Genomic DNA, 18,413 nt, shown 5'->3' on the forward strand with positions numbered 1-18,413 from the left:
TGTAACAGGAGTTGGGACGAGCTAACTCCCAAGCCCTAAAGACCAGAACCAGGGTAAGGGGATTTGGGGCTGAAATAGCAAACTCCTTCATCTCCTGGAAGGGAGACCCACTTAGATACTCTCTAGGCAGGAGAGGTGAATTCAGCCTGATAGTTCAGTATCATTTATCAGTCTAGAAGTCACTACTGCACAATGTTGCCATGTAGTAGGTGTTCAATAAATATTTGTTGATTGAGCTTACCGTGGTGATCAAGGGGCTTAGGCGGTAGTGAAGGAGATGGCTAGAAAAGCTCTGGATGGGAGCTGACTCCTGATATTCTCAGGGATGATGGACCCTCTGTCCCCAGAGCCACGTTCTGTCTGCATCCCATCAGTCCTTGGTGAGTCCCCACTATGGTGGTGGCAGGGATTCCCATGCTGTGTGGCTGCATTCCTAGCCATGGCCAACAGGTGGCAGTGCAGCCTGTGCCATGAGACAGCTCAAGGCTCCCACAGCAGGGCGGGCTTCAGCGGAATGCCCTCACTCTGGGTTAATGGCCTCCTTTAGAGACCATATGGCCCCCAGGGTGGTGGTAACCAGCCATCAAGGACCTACTGAGTCCAAACCTGTGGGAGGGGAGAGTAAAGACATCAAAGAAGTCGGCCTGACAGGAACTGGGCATTAAGAGCCTCCTCTTCATCTCTCTGTTGCCCTCACCTACCCACTCTTCTCTTCCAAACCTGTTTCTTTCCCAAACCCTCAGCCATCGCTTGACAGAGGCTGTGTACATTCCTGGGATCCCAGGATCCCTGTGTTCAGGATATTGGGTGCCATCAAACTGGGTGAGGGGCTGTGAAGGGCCTTTGCTGTGCTTCATCTGGGTGCAAGGGGTGGCAGAAGCTACCAACTGGACCCAATTCTGAGGAATTCACTGTGGGTATCCCAGAGAAAATGGGCAACTAAGGCTGGGGATTTGGGCAGATGGGCCTGGTGAGCAAGGTGTCAAAGCAAGTCTGGAGTCATGGGGTTACTCTGGGGCCTTGACTGTTTTTCTCCAAACAGCTTTCTGTTGTGGGTGAGGACTTACATGTAGCTTTGAGCACATCTGAGCACATTTGAAGCTGAGCTACCTCACTGGCAGTTGGGAGCTGTGGGGGTCAAAGTGCCATCTCTCCAGTGCTAGCTGCCCAGCCTCGGTTCTGTGAGCACACGGGAGACTGAAGGTCCATCCTGGATGATAGGGTTTCCATTCTTTCCATTTGAGAATCTAGGCAGTAGCTACGCTGGGATGATGGTCACTAGAGATACATTTGGAGAATAGAACAAAAGCCTGAGAGGCAGATAGGGTGATCCCACTGTGGTCTCTGGTATGTTTTAGGGGACTAGAAAGGGATAGAGGCCTGGGGCTTGTTTGTACCAAGCTTGTGGCCACTCCTGCCCTAGGTTGGGGGATAGAACTTGCATCCCCTCTGTACCCCCAAGCTCTGACCTCTTCTGTGATTAATGAGCTGACGATTCTGCATCAATAAAGAATTAACCTAGAGCCCCTACCCATCAATAGTCAGGAGCCCAGATCCCCAGCCCCACCCCCATCCAAACCAAATGCTGCAGGGCCCCAGAGCAGACCAACCTTGCAGTGTCATACACCTATAGCTAGGTCCTTTCCCCCATCCTGCCGCTAGGAATTAACCCCCTAACTGCCTCAGCCCACCTCCCCTAATTAGCTCCCCCACCTCCCCACACAACACACAGGCAGCAACTGTTTATACTGGTTTAATCCATGTCAAATGTAGTTTACAAAGGGAAAGGACAAGTACCTTTGTATAGAATATACAGACACAGCATCACACCATAGGGCCCACGGGAGGGTCGGGGAGACGACACTTTTTCCCTGGGAAGGGCAGCTCTAATCCCAGAAATGGTTCTCAGCAGAGGCTGGGTGGCCAGGAGCACTGTCTTCCAGTCCCCCATCTCAGCCTCTGCTTCAGCTCGGTTCCCGTTTCCTGCTTCTACCCCCCAACTCCTTATAAAGAGTCCCATGAGCTAAGACTAAGGAGAGGATCATGTCCCTTGGGGCATGTGCCCCACGTCTGGGAGAAGAAATATACACCACTGAACACCGAGCACGTGGGAGAGGGAAGGGACACCACGGGAGAGGGAGAGGCAGGTACCCCAAGAGGTGGATGAGCCGAGCCCCCAGCCAACCCTGAAGGAGGCACTGCTTCCAGGGGTTCTTAAAAAAGAAGAAAATCATACAACCAAAGGGGGAGGGGACAGGTAGAGGGCGAGGAGTTGTCCCATTTATACACAACATTGTAAACATACACGGTCTATATTACATGTGCTTCAGTCTGGTGTTTGCATGTCTGTCTGTCCGTCTGTCAGTCTGGGGGCTGCATCTCAGGAGCCATGCCCCACTACTCCCCCAACCCCCACCTCCCTGCCCTACCCTGGGAACAGAGCTGGAACAGGTATGGCCCCCAAACCATAGGTGGGAGCCAGCAGGTAGTGCCTGGGCCACAGCCTCTACTCTGGCTCCAGAGTCCTGCGTGTGTAAATGTGTGTGTGTACGCATGTGTGAGTATGTGCATGTATGTACATGGGGAACCTGTGTGCAAGTATGTACAAAGGGAAAGGGTCACTGTCACAGAGGCTGGGGGCAGGTGGGGCTGCTGGAGGCGAGGCCTGCCTGGGGCAGATAGCTCACAAGTAGATCCTCCGCAGGTCTCCGGGCGCTGTGATCGTGTTGCACTGAGGGCAGAGCTTCTTGGCACCCTGCAGGGAGAACAGGGAGGGCTCTGGTCTACACAATGTGCCACGTGTGCGCATGCGAGCACCTGGGCCTGCAGCCATGTCTCTCTGCACCAGTGTGTGCTGGGACCTTGGTCCTGTCAGCACAGGCTGGGGATGCATAGGCAGCTTCTGTGAGCAGGCAGGCACGCTCCTGTGTTGGGGGGATGCCAGGATCAAACCGCCTGGCCAGCCCCGCAGCAGGAGCCCCGGTAATGAGAACAAGGCTGGGTCCAGCTGTGGCAGCCGCAGCCCTAACGAGATTACACGCGGCCTTTGATCAGGACACAGAGCCCACGTCCGAGCCTTTTATTGCTGTCTCCGGGCGACATTTTAATGGCTGCTCCTGAGCGAAGAACAGGGGCAGGAGCAGAAGGAGCTTAGTAATGGGAGGGGGAGGGGCCAAGGCCCTGGTCCTGTTTACCTACAGCCAGCCTCCTCCTGACCCTGGGCCTCACCAGTCTGTGTGATGCAGTGGACCTTCGGGGGGCAGGGGGAGGGGAAGGGAGAATGCAGTGAACTCATGGAGGGGGAGAAGTTCCTAAACCTGCAGTGGGGGAGGAGGCAGCGAGCCTGGGGGTAAATATCCTGGGGGTAAATATCCTGTTCTCCTTTGCCCCATGCTCCCCACTCCCCCCAGGCAGGCTCAGGCATAAGCACGGACATCTGGGCAGTGCCCGGAACGGCCTCCCATTCCCCGACCCCCATGCCACCTCACCAGGGTCCGCAGCCAGCACTCCTCGCAGTGCACGTGCCAACACTGGATGGACGTCAGGGGCATCGAGTACGAGTCCTAGGGAGGAGGGGGCAGACAAGGGGTCACTCTGAGGCAGGTCCACCCTCCGAAGAGCCCAGAGCACAGTGCGGAGACCCTCTTCAACTCCCCCAGAGGGCGCAGAAGCCTGACCAACGGAACCCCTAGGTTCTTTTCTACTCACCATGCAGATGAGGCATTTGTAACGGTCCCCACGAGATAGCTGCCGTTCAAGTTCTCTGACCCGAGCCTTCAGAGCCTCAAACGTGGTCACAGCTGAATCTTCGGTGATTCTGTAAAAAGGCAGGCATGGGTGGGTGGCAGGCGGGCATCTCCCATTCGCACCTCCAGCCTACACCTCCCTTGAATTCCAGAACCAAATACATAAATGTCCCCTAGGCATCCCTGTCTGCCCCCTTCCTCTGATAGCCCGAATCTGCAAATTCCACATTCCAGAACTAAACTCCTCACGCTCTCTGTTCCTCCATTCCCATCCGGATGAATTTTTACACCACAGATACCAGGGAACCGTTTCCAACCACTCCTTCGCAGTCTTCCCAACAACCCAAATCTGTCCTCTTTCCTGGTATCTCCAGTGTCTCTCCACTTCTTTCGCCCCTCACCACCACTGGTCCAGGCTCTCAGATGTCTTGCACCAATTCCTCCACTAACTTTTTCCAGACAGCCTCTCTGCCTCCAGGCCCCTCATCTCCATTCCACTCTCCCAGCACCTAGAAGAATTTATGTTCTCAAAGCGAATCTCTCGTGGTGTGACTTCCAACATTCCAATGTCCCCCTCAGAGTAGAGCTCCACCACACCCCTTGGTCCAGTTCCAGCCCGCCGCACCCCTGAGGACCTTGCCATGCATTTTATGCTCGACTGCTACGTGTCACCACCCATGCCACCTTTTTCACTGCCTTGGCCTCTGCACTGTGATCCCTCTGCACCCCCTCGCCTGACTCACTAGCTCTGCCTCATCATTCAGACCTAGTTTTGTTCTCATGCCCTCCCAGAAGCCTTTTCTAGACCCCCGAGCCAGCACTGCACAGTGGCTCTCACAGCCCGGTGTGAACTCCACCACAGCAGTGTAAAGTTCCTGAGTGTGGGTTCCCTGAGGGTGCGCTGCTCACTCCACCAATACTACGGCCAAGAGCCCCACCTCAAGCACGGGGCACGAGCAAACACCTGCTGAAGAAAGGGCCCGTCCAACCTCCAGGGAGTGGGGGAGAGATGCAGGGACTGGGCGGGTCCCACATGATCTAGGTCCCTTTGCCACAGGCTGGGCCTGCCTCCAGGGCTCCTTGTTACTTTCTAGGCATATCAGATGCCCTGGTAGTCCTGTCTGTGGGCCAAGCCCTGCACCAGAAGGTCCCTCCTGCATGTCCAGGACTCCTTGGGCTGCACTGCTGAACAGGGAATAGCTAGGACTCTCTCAAGGAACCTTCCCGCCCTCCTAAAACAAGTGAACAGGACCCAGGGGAGCTCACAGAGGGAGGAGAATGCTTCCTGGAAGACTAGAAAAGATGGTGTAGGAGATTGGCCTTAGGGAATAATAATGATAATACAAATAAAATAGCTAAAATTTATTAAGCACTTACTAAATGCCAGGGATTGTACTGAGGGATTGATAATTATTATCTTATTTACACCTCACAAAAACCCCATGAGAAGATTCTAATATCTCCGATTTATATACAAAGAAACTAAAGCACAGAAAGATTAAGTAGCTTGCTCAAGGTCCCCACAGAGTCAGGGAGATGGGATTCAAACCTGGCAGACTGATTCCATGATCAACTAATACCTGTGTGACTGACCATGACTGTACCGGCTACACCCAGGAGGAGGGGCTTCCAGGCCAAGAGAACAGCAGAAACAGAGGCCAAGAGGCCCAAGATTCCAGTCTGGCTAGAAGGCCCGTGTGTAGGCAAAGTGCTACAGTGAGAAAGGAGATGGCATGCAGGAGGACCTGAAATGCCACACCTGAAGGAGCTGAAGTTTATCTCACGGACAGCAGGAAGCTGCTGAGGATGCTGGAAGAGTGGGGTATGAACAGCTCAGGTTTCACAGATGTTCTCAATCAGGAAGCAGAGGCTGGACTGAGAGCAGGGGGAATCATAAGGGAGGTGGACTTTGGGCAAGGACAGTCTCCTGGGGGCACCTGTTCTGCAGTTTAGGGGAGACAATCAGCTCAGGAAGCTTGAGAGCTTACAGGTGGTCTGTCATTGCTGGATGTGAGTGGTAATGGGAGTGCAGGGAGGGTAGTGGTCACATTTCATGGGCAATAACAAACTTCAATCTCTGGCCTTTTTCCTCTGGGGAGCTAGCAGCAACACAGAGCATGACTCCTTAGTGGCTGTGTCCCTGTATCAGGGACACTTAAATCCATCACCCTAGGGTCCATGATTCCCTCTGCCTTGCCTCTTCCCACAGATGCCAAGAAAGGCTCTGACTCGTTCCTCCTGGAACTGGCTGATTCCCTGGGGGCTTCCATTTATCCCTCTCGTTCTGGAGGTCTTTACTACCCCTTCTCTCGTCACAAGCCCTCAAACAGCAGGCTCCTTCCCTGGCATTTTGCACAATGTCATATGTGCCATCCCCATCTGGATTACAGGTAAATTCCTGATAAGGAGACAAGGATTTGTAGCTGTGCTCCCTTCCACTCCAAGGACTAAGCTGAGAATTTGCCTAGTCCTATATGGTTATGTCAAAGATGGGGAAACTAAGGCCTGCAGCTGGGGGCAGCCTACCCCAGAATGGAGAACTAACTCCCAAACCTCAAATCAGAGAACTGGAGCTGGAATGGCAAAACGGATGAGGCCAGGAGAGAACGAAGTCATTTCCCATGCCATCTCCAAAAGCTACAAGGCCACACTGAAGGCCAACAGCCAACTCCAGAGCCTGCCTATCCTGGGTGTGCTCAGCACACACCTGCCCTCCAATCTTGGCTCTGGCGAAATACCCAAGCCTCCAACCCCTGGTCCAGGCTGGCTGTGAGCTATTCCTGAGCCCCTCCAGGGCACGGGGGGTGGGGAGATTCTTGGCGGAGCCATGGCATCCTACCATTCCTTTTCCCTGCGTAGTAAAACAGATCTAGGGCAAGAAATAGAGAAATCTTGGGGACTGACGGGCCCCAGTCTCAGCAGACCCAGAGCCAGTGGAGAGCTCTGCACGTGACTGAGCCAGTCTCCCACCTCATCATAGAGATCCCTGCCTATGGGTGCCTGTGCTCACACAGGTGGGACAGAAATCCTGGCTGCCCCCAGCCTTGGGTGGGTTGTACCTTCATGGAAGCCACTGGCTCTGCCCCCACCTCCCCCTTGGGCGCCATCCCTGATTAATGATCGTGTCTTTCTGATTTATGAGCAGCCCCTCCAGACGAGGGTGGGTGCCCCTTACAACCCCGCCCGCCCCGCTCAGCTGGAGTAGGAGAGAATTATTAAATAAACATCCATACGTCATTCCTCCCCCCCACAAGCTGGTTGCACCGAACCCGTACGGCCCGCTCCGGCGCTGACACGGAGCAGCTGCGGTGATTCATGGGCAGCCGGGCCCTGCGCCGCGGCCCATACATCATGCCAGCAGCACTCGCAGCCCCGGCCGAGATAAACTGATCAACCACAACGGGCTGGAATGAATTTATGACAACACAAAATGGAGGGAAACAAATGGGAGGTGACCCTGGGCCACCGACCCGGCCCTGCACCGGCCTGCAATCCACTCTCCTGGCAGGAGGCAAAGATGGAACACTGGCCCTGGAATGAAGAGGCTGCCTTTTAACCCCAGGCAACCTAGCCTGCAGTCAGAAGGTGGAGTGGGTACTGGAGTTAGGCAATGACCAATGGCAGCAGCACCAAGCAGCCCAGACTGGACAATGCCATCTCCTGAGGCCAGAACTGGCTTTCCTTGGGCTTCTGGGAAGTCAGGGAGATGCCCAGCTGATACTAAATCTTTGTGGTTCCCGGGGATCCGGGCCAGGGATTGCCCAGCGCTGGGCGAAGTGCTAATGGATCCCTTTTCCTCTGCCAGAGAACCCAGGCCAAAAATTCCTACCAGAAGTGATGAGACCCAATGTTCCTGCCTAAAACCCACTGCGAGTGCCACCCGGGACAAGAAAAATGAAACCAATTTAGCTCCCGATTAAGAAACAGAAACTGGAGATGAATCAAGTGCGCCGGCTGGGCTGGGCGGCCATACATCACATTCCCCGGGTGGAGGCCGCCACAGCGGGCAGGCAGGCGGGCGGACTGCTCCTCCCTCCGCCAAGGCTCCCGGGGCCGTGGCCCAGCGATCAATTCACAGAGTCACGCTTAGCACCAGCTGGGCTCCACTGCCGGCTGTGTGCCCAGGGCAGCAGCACTGAGCTGCACTTGGGAGGGCCAGAAGCCCTGGCAGCAGGCCTTCCTGCTAGCAAAGGGCCCCTCCTCCCACTGAACTGCGGTCCCAGGGCCCCCTCCTGGCCAAACACTTACTTCTCGATGTCGCTGTTCTTGCAGGTCTTCTGCATGGCCTCCTGCTTGCTGCTTTCACCATTGCTGGTGGATGGCATCTCTGCTGGGACAGAGGGGCAACTCATACTCCGGCCAGACTGGGCAGCACAGGTGAGGGGTTGGGCTTGAGTCAGTCACCACCATCCAGGGATACCCCGTCTCCCCCATTACTCCTAACCTGGGGCAGGACTTACCGTCATTGGCCCATTTAGAGAACTCAGGCGTGATGCGTGTGCTGGGAGGGCCGCCACTGGAGGAAAGGAGGGAGGAAGAACAAAGTGAGGCCTGAAGGCGGGCAGGACAGCCCTGAGGGTCAGTACTGGGTTGACCCCTGCCTCAGGGCTTCTTCTCTCTCTGCTCCACCCACCCAAGCCTGTGCCCACACTTGCTTTAGGACTGCACCCCGGAGTGCCTCTCTCTCCTTGGCTTCACCAGGCTCCTCGCCTGTGCAGGGGATGACATCAGCCTCTGTATATCTGGCATGGTGGTCAAGGACAATGGATCCTAGTTTGCAGCAGGCCATGCGGGTTGAATCCTCAGGAGAGCATGCCCCTCCTGGCCAAAGCTGACTCTGGCCGGGGGGGTGGTGCAGGTGAATACCACAGGAGCTACTTTTCTTATTCCCTGTGGCCTGCCGCATAAGCCCCACCAGCACCCACAGTGCTCCAAGGATACTGTGGCTTCCCATACTCCAAAGTGTCATCCCCATCCACATCCAAGTCCGCATCACTGTCCGGGTTCTCTTTGCCGCTGCACATGATGAAGCCAGAGCCTGTGGGAAGCAGGGTGTGAGGAGGGCCTGCGGACAACAAGACTAGGCCGAGGGTGCCCCTCCTGTTGCCTGCAGGTAGTGGTTAGGCTTCGGACCTGTTAAGGCCCAGAGGGAAACCTGGGCCTGGAATATATAGAGCCAGATACTTCAGTGCCCCTGACCCTGACATTTCAGGCCCTTCACTCTGCAAACCTCATCTTTCTCTGCCACTGCATGCTGCTCCAAGTGGTCTCTGCTCATAAACTAGCCCGTTCATACATTATGTCACGTCCTTGGGGGACGCTCAGCCCCAGGCCTGCTGTCCACCTATCTTCCAGGTCTAGGAAGAACAGGAAGAGGACAGAAAAATTCAAGTCTAGGAATTTCACAGGAAAGGAGTGGGGCCTCCCCCTATGCCCCATTATCCAGCCTGACAAGTCCATCGGAGGAAAGAACGGGCTGGCTAAGGCCAATCAGAGCCACAGAGTGGGACCCCCCGGCCAACATCCTGATTTTGGCCGCGAGGTCCTTGCCAGCAAAAACACCAGGCAGCTGTTCAAATATTTGGTGTCTGAAGCGCCTGACATTAATTATTCATCTCCACCTCACTCAGCCCAGATTCCTGGACAAGTGCAGTTATAAAGGGATTAAGAAGGGACAGACGAGGGAGGACAGGCATGCACACCTACTTCTCAAAGCAGTCCATGAAGGCAACCAGGCTGAGTGGAAGCCAGGCCATGGGCCAGGCAGGCGGCTGACCCCTGAGGTGCATCTGGCAAGCCACGGGTGGACTCTCAGCTCAGGGGGAGGGGCGAGCTGCTGGGGCTACACCAGGCCTGCTCACCTGCCAGGTGATCTCTCTGTCATCCAGGACCACCCTTCCTGATAGCCCAGGGTCAAGTGCTATAGAGTTGTTCCCCCAGCTCCCCACTTCCTCCCAGTGGGTCTCAGACCACACCTCACTAGCCAGCACAGCCCTGCAGGGACAAAAGAATGTGAGACTCTGTGGCTACTGGGATCAGCAAAGAAATACTTAAAGAAGTGAGGAAGCAGCTCAGTGTCTGCCCGATGATTTCAGACATTTCAGCTTGTCCATTCTTTCCTCTCAGGTCCTTATACTCTCATTAGGATATGTCTTGTAGGGAGTCCTCAGGCCTCTTATCTGTTCCCTCATCCTGCTTACCACTGAGTTCTGACCACCTTTCCTCCTGCTCCAAAACCATCGATGGCTCCCCACTGCATGCACAACCAAGCCCAGGCTCCTCAGCCAGATCCATGAAGATCTGGGTCCATCTATGTCTTTACTCTTGCTCTCTACTAATTCACTCTGTAAAACCCATGCATGTAGACACACAGGCTGCTCACCAAACCCCAAACATACCCTGTATATCCCACTCTTAAGACCCCTGCTCATGCTATTCACTCCATCTGGAATGTTCTCCATTTTTTAAGCCCTGAAAAACACTGAGTCTTTATCTTTCTCCCTTCTACCCCACCAGTCTCTGGTCTCACAAAGATACCACCAAAGGTAAGCAGCACCGCGAAGGAAAGACGCCGGGCACAGCCTGGACTCCACCTCTCCCTGACAGTCCTCATTTGCCCTCTACCCTGAGGCACTGACACACTTGAGGCAACAAGCAGGTCAGCCGCAGGGCCATTAAGCTGAGAAAACACCAAGTTACAGCTCTGTCTCCTGTTCACAGCCAGGTGTCCTGACAAGCAATTCCCGCCTTGTGGGTGAGTGGCACCTCTATAAACCCTCTGACAGTTTGGGAGACAAACTCCACCATCAATCAGAATGTAGCTATCAGGTTCACTTACAGCTTGCGGCACCCAAGCCCTGCCAACCCCGCTTCCCCAAGTACACGCAGCTCAGCAGCTGGCCTCACATCCTCTGCTCGGTCTGGCCCTGCCTAGCCCTGCCTTATAAGTGGAAAGCAGAGAACCCTGGCACCACATGTGAGCCCGATACGGCTCCATGGCAAAGCAGAGAAAACAGGGTACCCCAGGCCGGGCACGGAGGCTCACGCCTGTAATCCCAGCACTTTGGGAGGTCGAGGTGGGCGGATCACAAGGTCAGGAGAGCGAGACCATCCTGGCTAACACGGTGAAACCCTGTCTCTACTAAAAATACAAAAAGAAATTAGCCGGGTGTGGTGGCCCGCGCCTGTAGTCCCAGCTACTCGGGAGGCCGAGGCAGGAGAATGGCGTGAACCCGGGAAGTGGAGCTTGCAGTGAGCCGAAATTGTGCCACTGCACTCCAGCCTCGGCGACAGAGTGAGACTCTGTCTCAAAAAAAAAAAAAGAAAACAGGGTACCCCAAAGCTGCCAGGAAAAGCTCCAGCTTCTCAACACAGAAAGTAGCCCTGTGGCCTGAAGTCCTTTTCTCTGCAGTCTTACTGCCCACCATGCCTGGCCCAGAACTCATACTCTAACAGAGCTACTGTGGTCTCCCAAATCCTCTGTGCTTTCTCATGCCCCCATGCCTCCACACCTCCTGCTCTCTGCCTAGAACTTTCTCCCTCCTGGTCTGCAATACACAGGCCTGCTCCTTTGGCAAGTCTGACTCAGCCCAGCCATGCCTCCTACCATCAACTCAGTGCCCACACAGAGCAGCTGCTTTCTGAATCCCTGCTAAAGGAAAGAACTCACACCTCAACGCCATTCTTTCAACCTTTATTGGGCTTATCCTCTGGTTGGCTCCATGTTGAGAACAGAGAGCTTCAGGACCTGATCCCTGTCCTCACGGTGCTCTGCGTGGTAGATGGGGCTTCCCAGCTTCTTATACACAGGTGGCCCTTCCCTGGTGTCCACCCAGACTCCTGTGTAACTCCAGAATCATATTTATCACCACATATTGTCACTGTCCCTCACCAGACTGGAAGCTGCAAGGGTCCCAAGTGTGACTCACTGTTGTGATCTCAGCAGCACCCAGCAGAGCTGGCTGGGCTGATGGCTGGTGCCACACAGCACATCCCAGCAGTACTGGCTAAACACTGGTGACACTGCTGTATTAGGTACTAGTTAGCTGGTGGCCTGGAGAAATCTCTCAGGATACAACTTTCCTTATCAGATCCCAGGTCCCAGCCGGGCAGCAGCTTTCTGTTCCTCTGGCCAGTCAGGCAGGATGGACAGCACGACACACTTTCTTTGCCAAAGAAAAGGCCTCTGCCTCTGGTCTGAGCCATTCACTCTGACCCTGACCCCATCCTCCAGCTAAGACAGATGTTGGGAACCTCTCCCTACCCCCACAGGTGTTCAGAACAGGCTGCTGCCAATTTCACTCTTATGCTGCCCCAGCCTGCTCCAACCTCTTTCCCAGCACATTAAACTTTATTTTCTTAATGAAATGTCACTTGCTGACTTCTGGCAGAATCATAATAAAAAGAAACGGCCATAAAGCCGTTTTATGCAGACAGCACCCCCGCCAGCTTGCCCCCCCCCCCCCCACTTGGAGAGGAAGGCTCCACAGTCGTTTGATGTTCTCAGCTGCTGGAATATCCCAAGCCAGTACTCAGAGGCAAGATGGCACAGACAGCTCCTTTCCAAGTCTCTGGCTCCTCTTCCATGTAGCTCCAGGGATAACAGGCAAGCTGCCACTCCTACTGCTGCTATCCAGGGAAGGAACTCAGCACCCAGGACCTCCAAGATGGCCCAGAGTACCCTTCAGTCACCAGGGAGGGCCCCTTGCTACGGTTCTGCCCCACCTTAAAGTGGTATAAAGGCCTGAGCCCCCACCCATAGGCAACCTAAGCCTGATGGTCAATGATACCCAGCAGGGTGGTGCCAGAGTTGCCCATTCCTGGCAGGGTGGGCAGTGCAAAAAAAAAAATCCTTCTCCTCACAGTGAAAACTTAGCAACAAAGAGGGAGAGAGTTAAGTGCAGAAATGAAACACAGGTCTACATTTTATAAAAACAACCCTTCTCCCATAAACTCATTTCTTCCTGGGTTATTGAGAAGGGAGAAAAAAAAAATCAGTGTTAATTTAATCAATTGATCAGATGATCGATTGAGAAACTGGAGATGCCCGTTTACCGGGGATAGTATCATCCTGGAACCTGAAACCACAAAAAAGGAGGCATCGATTTCCTCACCTGCTGCTCCCAACAAAACCAGAGCCCAGGGAGAAAGGAAAGTCTCGGGGCCCTCCAGAGGCCTGCGCTCTCCAACACGGAGGGCAGGGGCAGCAGCTTCCGGCGAGTTTTACACTGGAATTAGTTACAGATGCAGTTACGGTGTCTTGTGTAAACGCCATCGATTGGGGAGCTGACAGTCTGGGGAGCTGCGATGCGGGACAATCAATCGGCCTGCAGTGTCACCTGCCACCTCGCTGAACAGTTGACAATGCAATTATCCAGTGTGGAGGCAGGGAGTTGGCGTGTGTCAAACGCACTTAGCCACTTTCCGGGCCTCCTCGATAACGCGTTTCACTGCCTCACGTCAGGAGAGACGCAGAGAGACAGACGCCGTTTAAAACCATTGATACTTGCTCCTTCTGCCTGTACTCCCTCTGTCCTAGCTTAACAATTATGTTCCAAAAGGCGATTAAATCCCGTCAGTTGCCACAGGGGACAGAAGGTGCCTTGCTCCTTGCCACGTCTCCTCACCCCTCCCAACAGGCGACAGAGATAACTAAAGGTGGTGGGGAGTCACAAGGCAGCAGCACAACCCTCTCCACTCCAAGACCGCCTCCAGCAGTGTGCTGTTCCAACACCTGTCACTGACTGGACCAGGAGCAGAGCTGCACTGGGGGACATTTTTAGCACCTGGGGCTCCTTTCTTTTGAGAACCAGCACACCGAAGGAGGCAGCAGCTAGGGCAAGGCCTATGTGCCCATGCCCTGGGGCTTACAACACCTCTTACCCCCTTGCCCCATACTTCTGGCGCTGAAATTTTATCAAGAAATAGCCAGATAAAAGATTTGTGCCAGGCTGGGTGTGGTGCCTCATACCTGTAATCCCAGGAGGTCGAGGTGGGCGGATCACCTGAGGTTTCAGGAGTTCAAGACCAGCCTGGCCAACACGGTGAAACCCCGTCTCTACTAAAAATACAAAAATTAGCCGGGTGTGGTGGCACACGCCTGTAATCCCAGCTACTCGGGAGGGAGGCTGAGGCAGGAGAATCTCTCGAACCCAGAAGGTGGAGGTTGCAGTGAGCCAAAATTGTGCCACTGCACTCTAGTCTCCAGCCTGGGTGACAAAGTGAGACTTTGTCTCAAAAAAAGAAAAGATTTGTGCCACAGCTGCTCTGCCTGTTTGCTTCACGACTTCTCATCCAGCTACTTGGAACCGGCTTAAATGTAAGGAACTCATGAAAGATAAGAAACGCCGCAGGACAGAGACCGTGCACTGCTGACTGTCTTAACACCCTTCTTCTCCCTACCCACTCCACCTGTTTGGTTCAAAGGGGCTTCATGCTGGATTTTAGCAATGCATTCACCTCCAGGGCTTAAAAGATAGCTGCAGCCTTCCATTTCCTGTGATGCTTCCTGGGAAATTCCTCTATCTCACCACTCTTGTGACCACATCATTGCCACCTTATTTGAAACCAATCATTCCCATGTCCTCCTTCCAGCATGTCCCTTCCAGATATGAGGAGCTCTGGGCTCCCCAATGCAGTTGGGTGAACTCTCACTGGCAACCAACACACAGGAGGGACCACAGCTCACCACTGTAGGTCTCTTCTCCAGGATCCAGGAGCTGGATGGAGGACAGGAGAGGAAAGGCATGGCTCCTTAGTCACACACCTCCATAGACTACAGGTGGAAGCAGGCTTGTCTTAAGGGCTGTATAGTTAGGTTCCCCTGTAGTCTGCTTCTCTAGCCTAGAAGCCCCTTGCTTGGCCCAGGTTTGGCATGGTACCCAAGAAAAACATCTTTTCTCCCTAACTGCGGATCTCTTTTAATGGAATGTTCATGGCGCACTAGGTTCTGTGTGCTGCCCTTTATGTAAAGAGCAGTAGCAGGTTAGAAAATCTGTGGTTCTGAAAGGACAATCAACAGCTTAGGCACACAGCTTAAGTACTTCTTCTAGAATTGGGAAGGTCAGAGTGCCTCCTAGGCAGCAAAAATTCCTTCCAACTTACTTGAAGTAATACCTATTTCCTTTAGTCTTTTCAAAAATCTATTTCCAGTGGGACCTACCTCAGTGCTCGCCTGCTCTGTCTGGTTATTTTGTCCTAAAATACCAATCCGAGCACTCCCAGGCCTGAGATATCTGGGAGCTCCTCCTCAGTAACCACAGGTCCCCATCTCTAAGGCCTGTTGCCCTCAGCCAAGTGTCTCCACCGAAACTCTTGCCTGTTCCCTGCTTCCCACAGCAGATTACATTTGAGGTAACTGATCTGATCCATAAGACCAACCCCCAGGGGCCTGGTGGGAAGCTTTGCTGAGGATGACCAAGGGGCCCTAGTCTGGGAGGAGGGATGGGGGTGATCGGATACAGGAACTTATCTGCAATTCTTCACTTCTTTCATATCTAACAAGGACAGCAATCTCTGTTCTGTCAGCACGCACAGCGCTGTTTAAATGGGCCTCGCCACTCGCCTGCTCATCCTGCCTCTGCCTCCCTCTCTCTGAAGTCGGCTGGGCAGCTTCTTCAGCTGGCGTTATCACTCCCTCTAACCGGTCTTGGCAGGCAATCTAATTCCTCCTGAAAAGGTCACCGCCATTTTAACTGCCTTTCAATCACATTAAGCACGCGCTGCCCGGCTTGCGGCCCGGCCCGCCCGGCGGGCGATCAATGCGCTGCACTGACACCAGCCCGCCTGGCGGGGCCACACCCAACCCCCCAAGAGTTGGGGCCTCTCGGTCCTGGCCAGGGAGGGTAGGCTGACAGATGGCCAGCTTTTGCAGACAGGGTTTTGGGGGCAGAGGCAGTAGGGATCAGCCAGGGCCTCCCTTTGATAGTCCCCCCACCGAGGAGCCTCAGCCTCCTCCGCTCCACTGCGCCCCGCTCTCTGCCTCATGGACCCCGCTGATCTCGCTGTAAAACAGCCTTTCAAGTCTGCCTGTCTTTTGACTGCACTAAGCTGTTTAAGAGGCGGCAGCAGCTTCTATCAGGAAAGCTGGAGCAATTCTCTGCAGATAAAGGCACCTCCGGCCCCTGTTCCCTCTTCAAGTCTCACTCTCATTCTCGCTCTCCAAATCGCTCAAAGAAAAGCCCCCTTTGAACTCCCCTCAGGAATTCTTGAAAGGAACAACCTCACAGTGTAAACACTCAGGGAAAACGGATACCCGCCCAGGGCCTAAGAGCCCCTCACACTGCTCTGCAAGTGCATCCCGGCACAGGGGAAATACTCTTGTCAAATCAGCAGGCCCTTCGCAGCTTTATCCTCCGTAAGCCCTGTCTGGTGCCCAGAAGCCATCAGGTCCAGGTCTGTGCCAAGGAACCTAAGAAGTTGCCACAGCAATGGAGGACATGAGCAGCTGCAGCTGCCAACAGCGCTAACCAGAGCGGCATGCTGGAACTGACCCTATGTGGCTGCCACCGAACACCCATGTGTCCAACTCACAGGACAGACAATCGTCAGCTCTGCTGCTCACTCTTCTAGGGCCTCAGACACTCTAAGGCTCCAGTACAGGATGAGTGAAATGGCAAACTCACACTCTCCAGCTCCGGTTCAGGGAGACAGTTTGATCTGACTAACCTTCCTGATTTATGTTTTGGCTTGCCCCCAAACACCTGGGTAATGTGAGAGACGCCCAGAGGCATAATGTCCCATCTGGGCTCTTAGCCCCTTCGTGGAACCAGTCTGCACTGGACGGCCCTGCAGAGACCACTCCTCAGCATCTGCCCAGGTAGCGTGGCCCCATGGAGGCAGAGAACTTCTTCCCAGCTGCTGTGAGATTCCCCAGGGACCATACACAGCAGTACTCCCAAAGGTGTTGCCCAGAGAATGAGAGGCAGACGGGAAGCAGATTGGCTCACTTAATGACCACAAGCTGCAGTACCAGCTGTGCTCGTGCACAGAGAGAAGAACTGGAGGCCAAGAGGCAGACAGCTCCCCTTTTCCCCTGCCCAAGGCTGGGGAGTTTAACAAGTCACTGACCCTGGGCACCCAACCAATTCTGCTGTCTGACCTGGTCGGGGGTGCCAAGCCTTGCTCCTCCAAGGAGCTGGGAGGGCACTGGAGATGGGCAGGGCCCTGCATACTCCTTTGCAGCAACTGGGGAGAGCCCAGGGGAAGGAGGGAGCAGCTGGGCCCAGGCCCCTCTTGCTTCAGGGCAGAGGGCGCCCAGGGAGAAGGGATGGGATCAGAGCTAAAATTAGATTCACCAATGAAGCTCATGGGAGGTCAAATTTTGCCATAACTCACTCTCTCCTCTGTAACTGATTTCCCTGACATAGGGCTGAAGAGGAGGAGGAAAATCCAATGTGTTTGCCTGGAAGCCCTCAGGGCCCCCAGTGCTGGAGGTGTACAGCAGGTTGCTGGATTCTCATTTATCAGCCTTAAGAGGGATGGAGTGATAAATGCATAACCGTCCCTTTAATATTTTATGCAGGTGCTAACGCGGCTTGGCTGTCACCTTCAATGCATCACCCGAGGCTGAGAGCCCCCCTCGTCATTCCTAGCTTGCAGCCTCACAATTCCATTTCCCCACCCAAATACATCCATTTTAATATGCACATCACAGGCAGGCAGCACGGTCACAAAGGAGCCCCACCAGCAGCAGTCCCCACGTGGTGGAACGGATGGATGACCAGCCACCAGCCTCGGCCTCTTGGCTCCCAACAGATGGATACCCAGCAGAGGCCTGGCACCAGAGTGCCACTGTCTATGTGTCAGCTGCTTGTACCTCGGAAGCCACCTTCCAGAAGAGTGGTGGCCCGTATCCGCTTCTGCCCACACCATTCATACTCCTCAAAGCGGTTGTTGTTCTCATGCTCGATGTCCACAGCATCATCCTCAGCCATGCAGGAGCCTTCCCTCTGTGAAGAGCAGAGCAGGATCATGCTGGGCCCAGGCCATCCCCACCTGCTCCCCACAGTCTGCGACGAAGGCACAGCTCTAGCCCCAGCTGTGGTGCGCCAAGTGGGCCCTCAGCTCTAGGGCTCCTCTGAAGCAAACCAATTTAGAGGTCAAAGACCTGGGCCTCTTCCCAAATTTTCCACTGGAGCCCAAGGAGGGAATGAGTGAGAGTGAAAGCAAAGGGAGAGAGCAGTGGACAGAAGTGAAGAAGCTGCTGAGACCACATGGAGACCCCAAGAGCCCACAGATTCAGGGGTAGTCTGCAGCTAGTGTCAGGGGAAGGGAGTGGGGAAGGAAGGTGGGTGGTGATGGCCCCTCTACCTTAGAAAGGCAATGCTCCACATGCCTACTCATCTCCTGCTCCGATCCTGCCAGGGGGCGGTTGCACAGGGGACATACCTGCCCTTCATCTTGCTTCCTCCGTTTCATTTTCCCAATCCGAGCTGCACGGGGGAACCGAAAACAAAGCACAGAACAAGCAGACGGTCACTGCAGCCCCCAAGGTCCCAGTGGAGCTGACACATCCTGACCTCTTGCCAAGCACTAGCGTTTTTATTCAGTGCCTGATCTGGCCCTCATCTTGAAGTACCTCCTGCTCCTTTGGGGACTGGGCTTTGCCAAGAGCACCTGGGGAGGAGACTGGTGCTAACTAAGCCAGTGAGTAAGTCTACTCTTTGG

General features: G+C 54.4%; 1 protein-coding gene across 4 annotated transcripts in view; it reads right to left on the bottom strand.

Moving 5' to 3' along the window:
- Nucleotides 1-1,737: 1,737 nt before the first annotated feature.
- Nucleotides 1,738-18,413, bottom strand: part of RNF220 (ring finger protein 220) — a 247,230-nt gene continuing 230,554 nt past the window's right edge. For 3 of the 4 annotated variants that reach the window (XM_007979015.3, XM_073007376.1, XM_037998558.2), the window contains 9 exons: nucleotides 18,057-18,178; nucleotides 17,563-17,695; nucleotides 8,688-8,784; nucleotides 8,402-8,488; nucleotides 8,207-8,262; nucleotides 7,995-8,073; nucleotides 3,709-3,817; nucleotides 3,489-3,563; nucleotides 1,738-2,755 (listed from right to left, as the gene is read on the bottom strand). In XM_007979015.3, coding sequence (XP_007977206.1) covers nucleotides 2,684-2,755; nucleotides 3,489-3,563; nucleotides 3,709-3,817; nucleotides 7,995-8,073; nucleotides 8,207-8,262; nucleotides 8,402-8,488; nucleotides 8,688-8,784; nucleotides 17,563-17,695; nucleotides 18,057-18,178 — 830 coding nt within the window. In that variant the 3' untranslated portion in view covers nucleotides 1,738-2,683. The remainder of the gene's footprint in view (nucleotides 2,756-3,488; nucleotides 3,564-3,708; nucleotides 3,818-7,994; nucleotides 8,074-8,206; nucleotides 8,263-8,401; nucleotides 8,489-8,687; nucleotides 8,785-17,562; nucleotides 17,696-18,056; nucleotides 18,179-18,413) is intronic. The other variant, XM_007979016.3, reaches the window with a different exon arrangement.

This window comes from Chlorocebus sabaeus, chromosome 20 (assembly GCF_047675955.1).
Source record: "Chlorocebus sabaeus isolate Y175 chromosome 20, mChlSab1.0.hap1, whole genome shotgun sequence".
In the NCBI taxonomy this organism is placed as follows: Eukaryota; Metazoa; Chordata; class Mammalia; order Primates; family Cercopithecidae; genus Chlorocebus; species Chlorocebus sabaeus.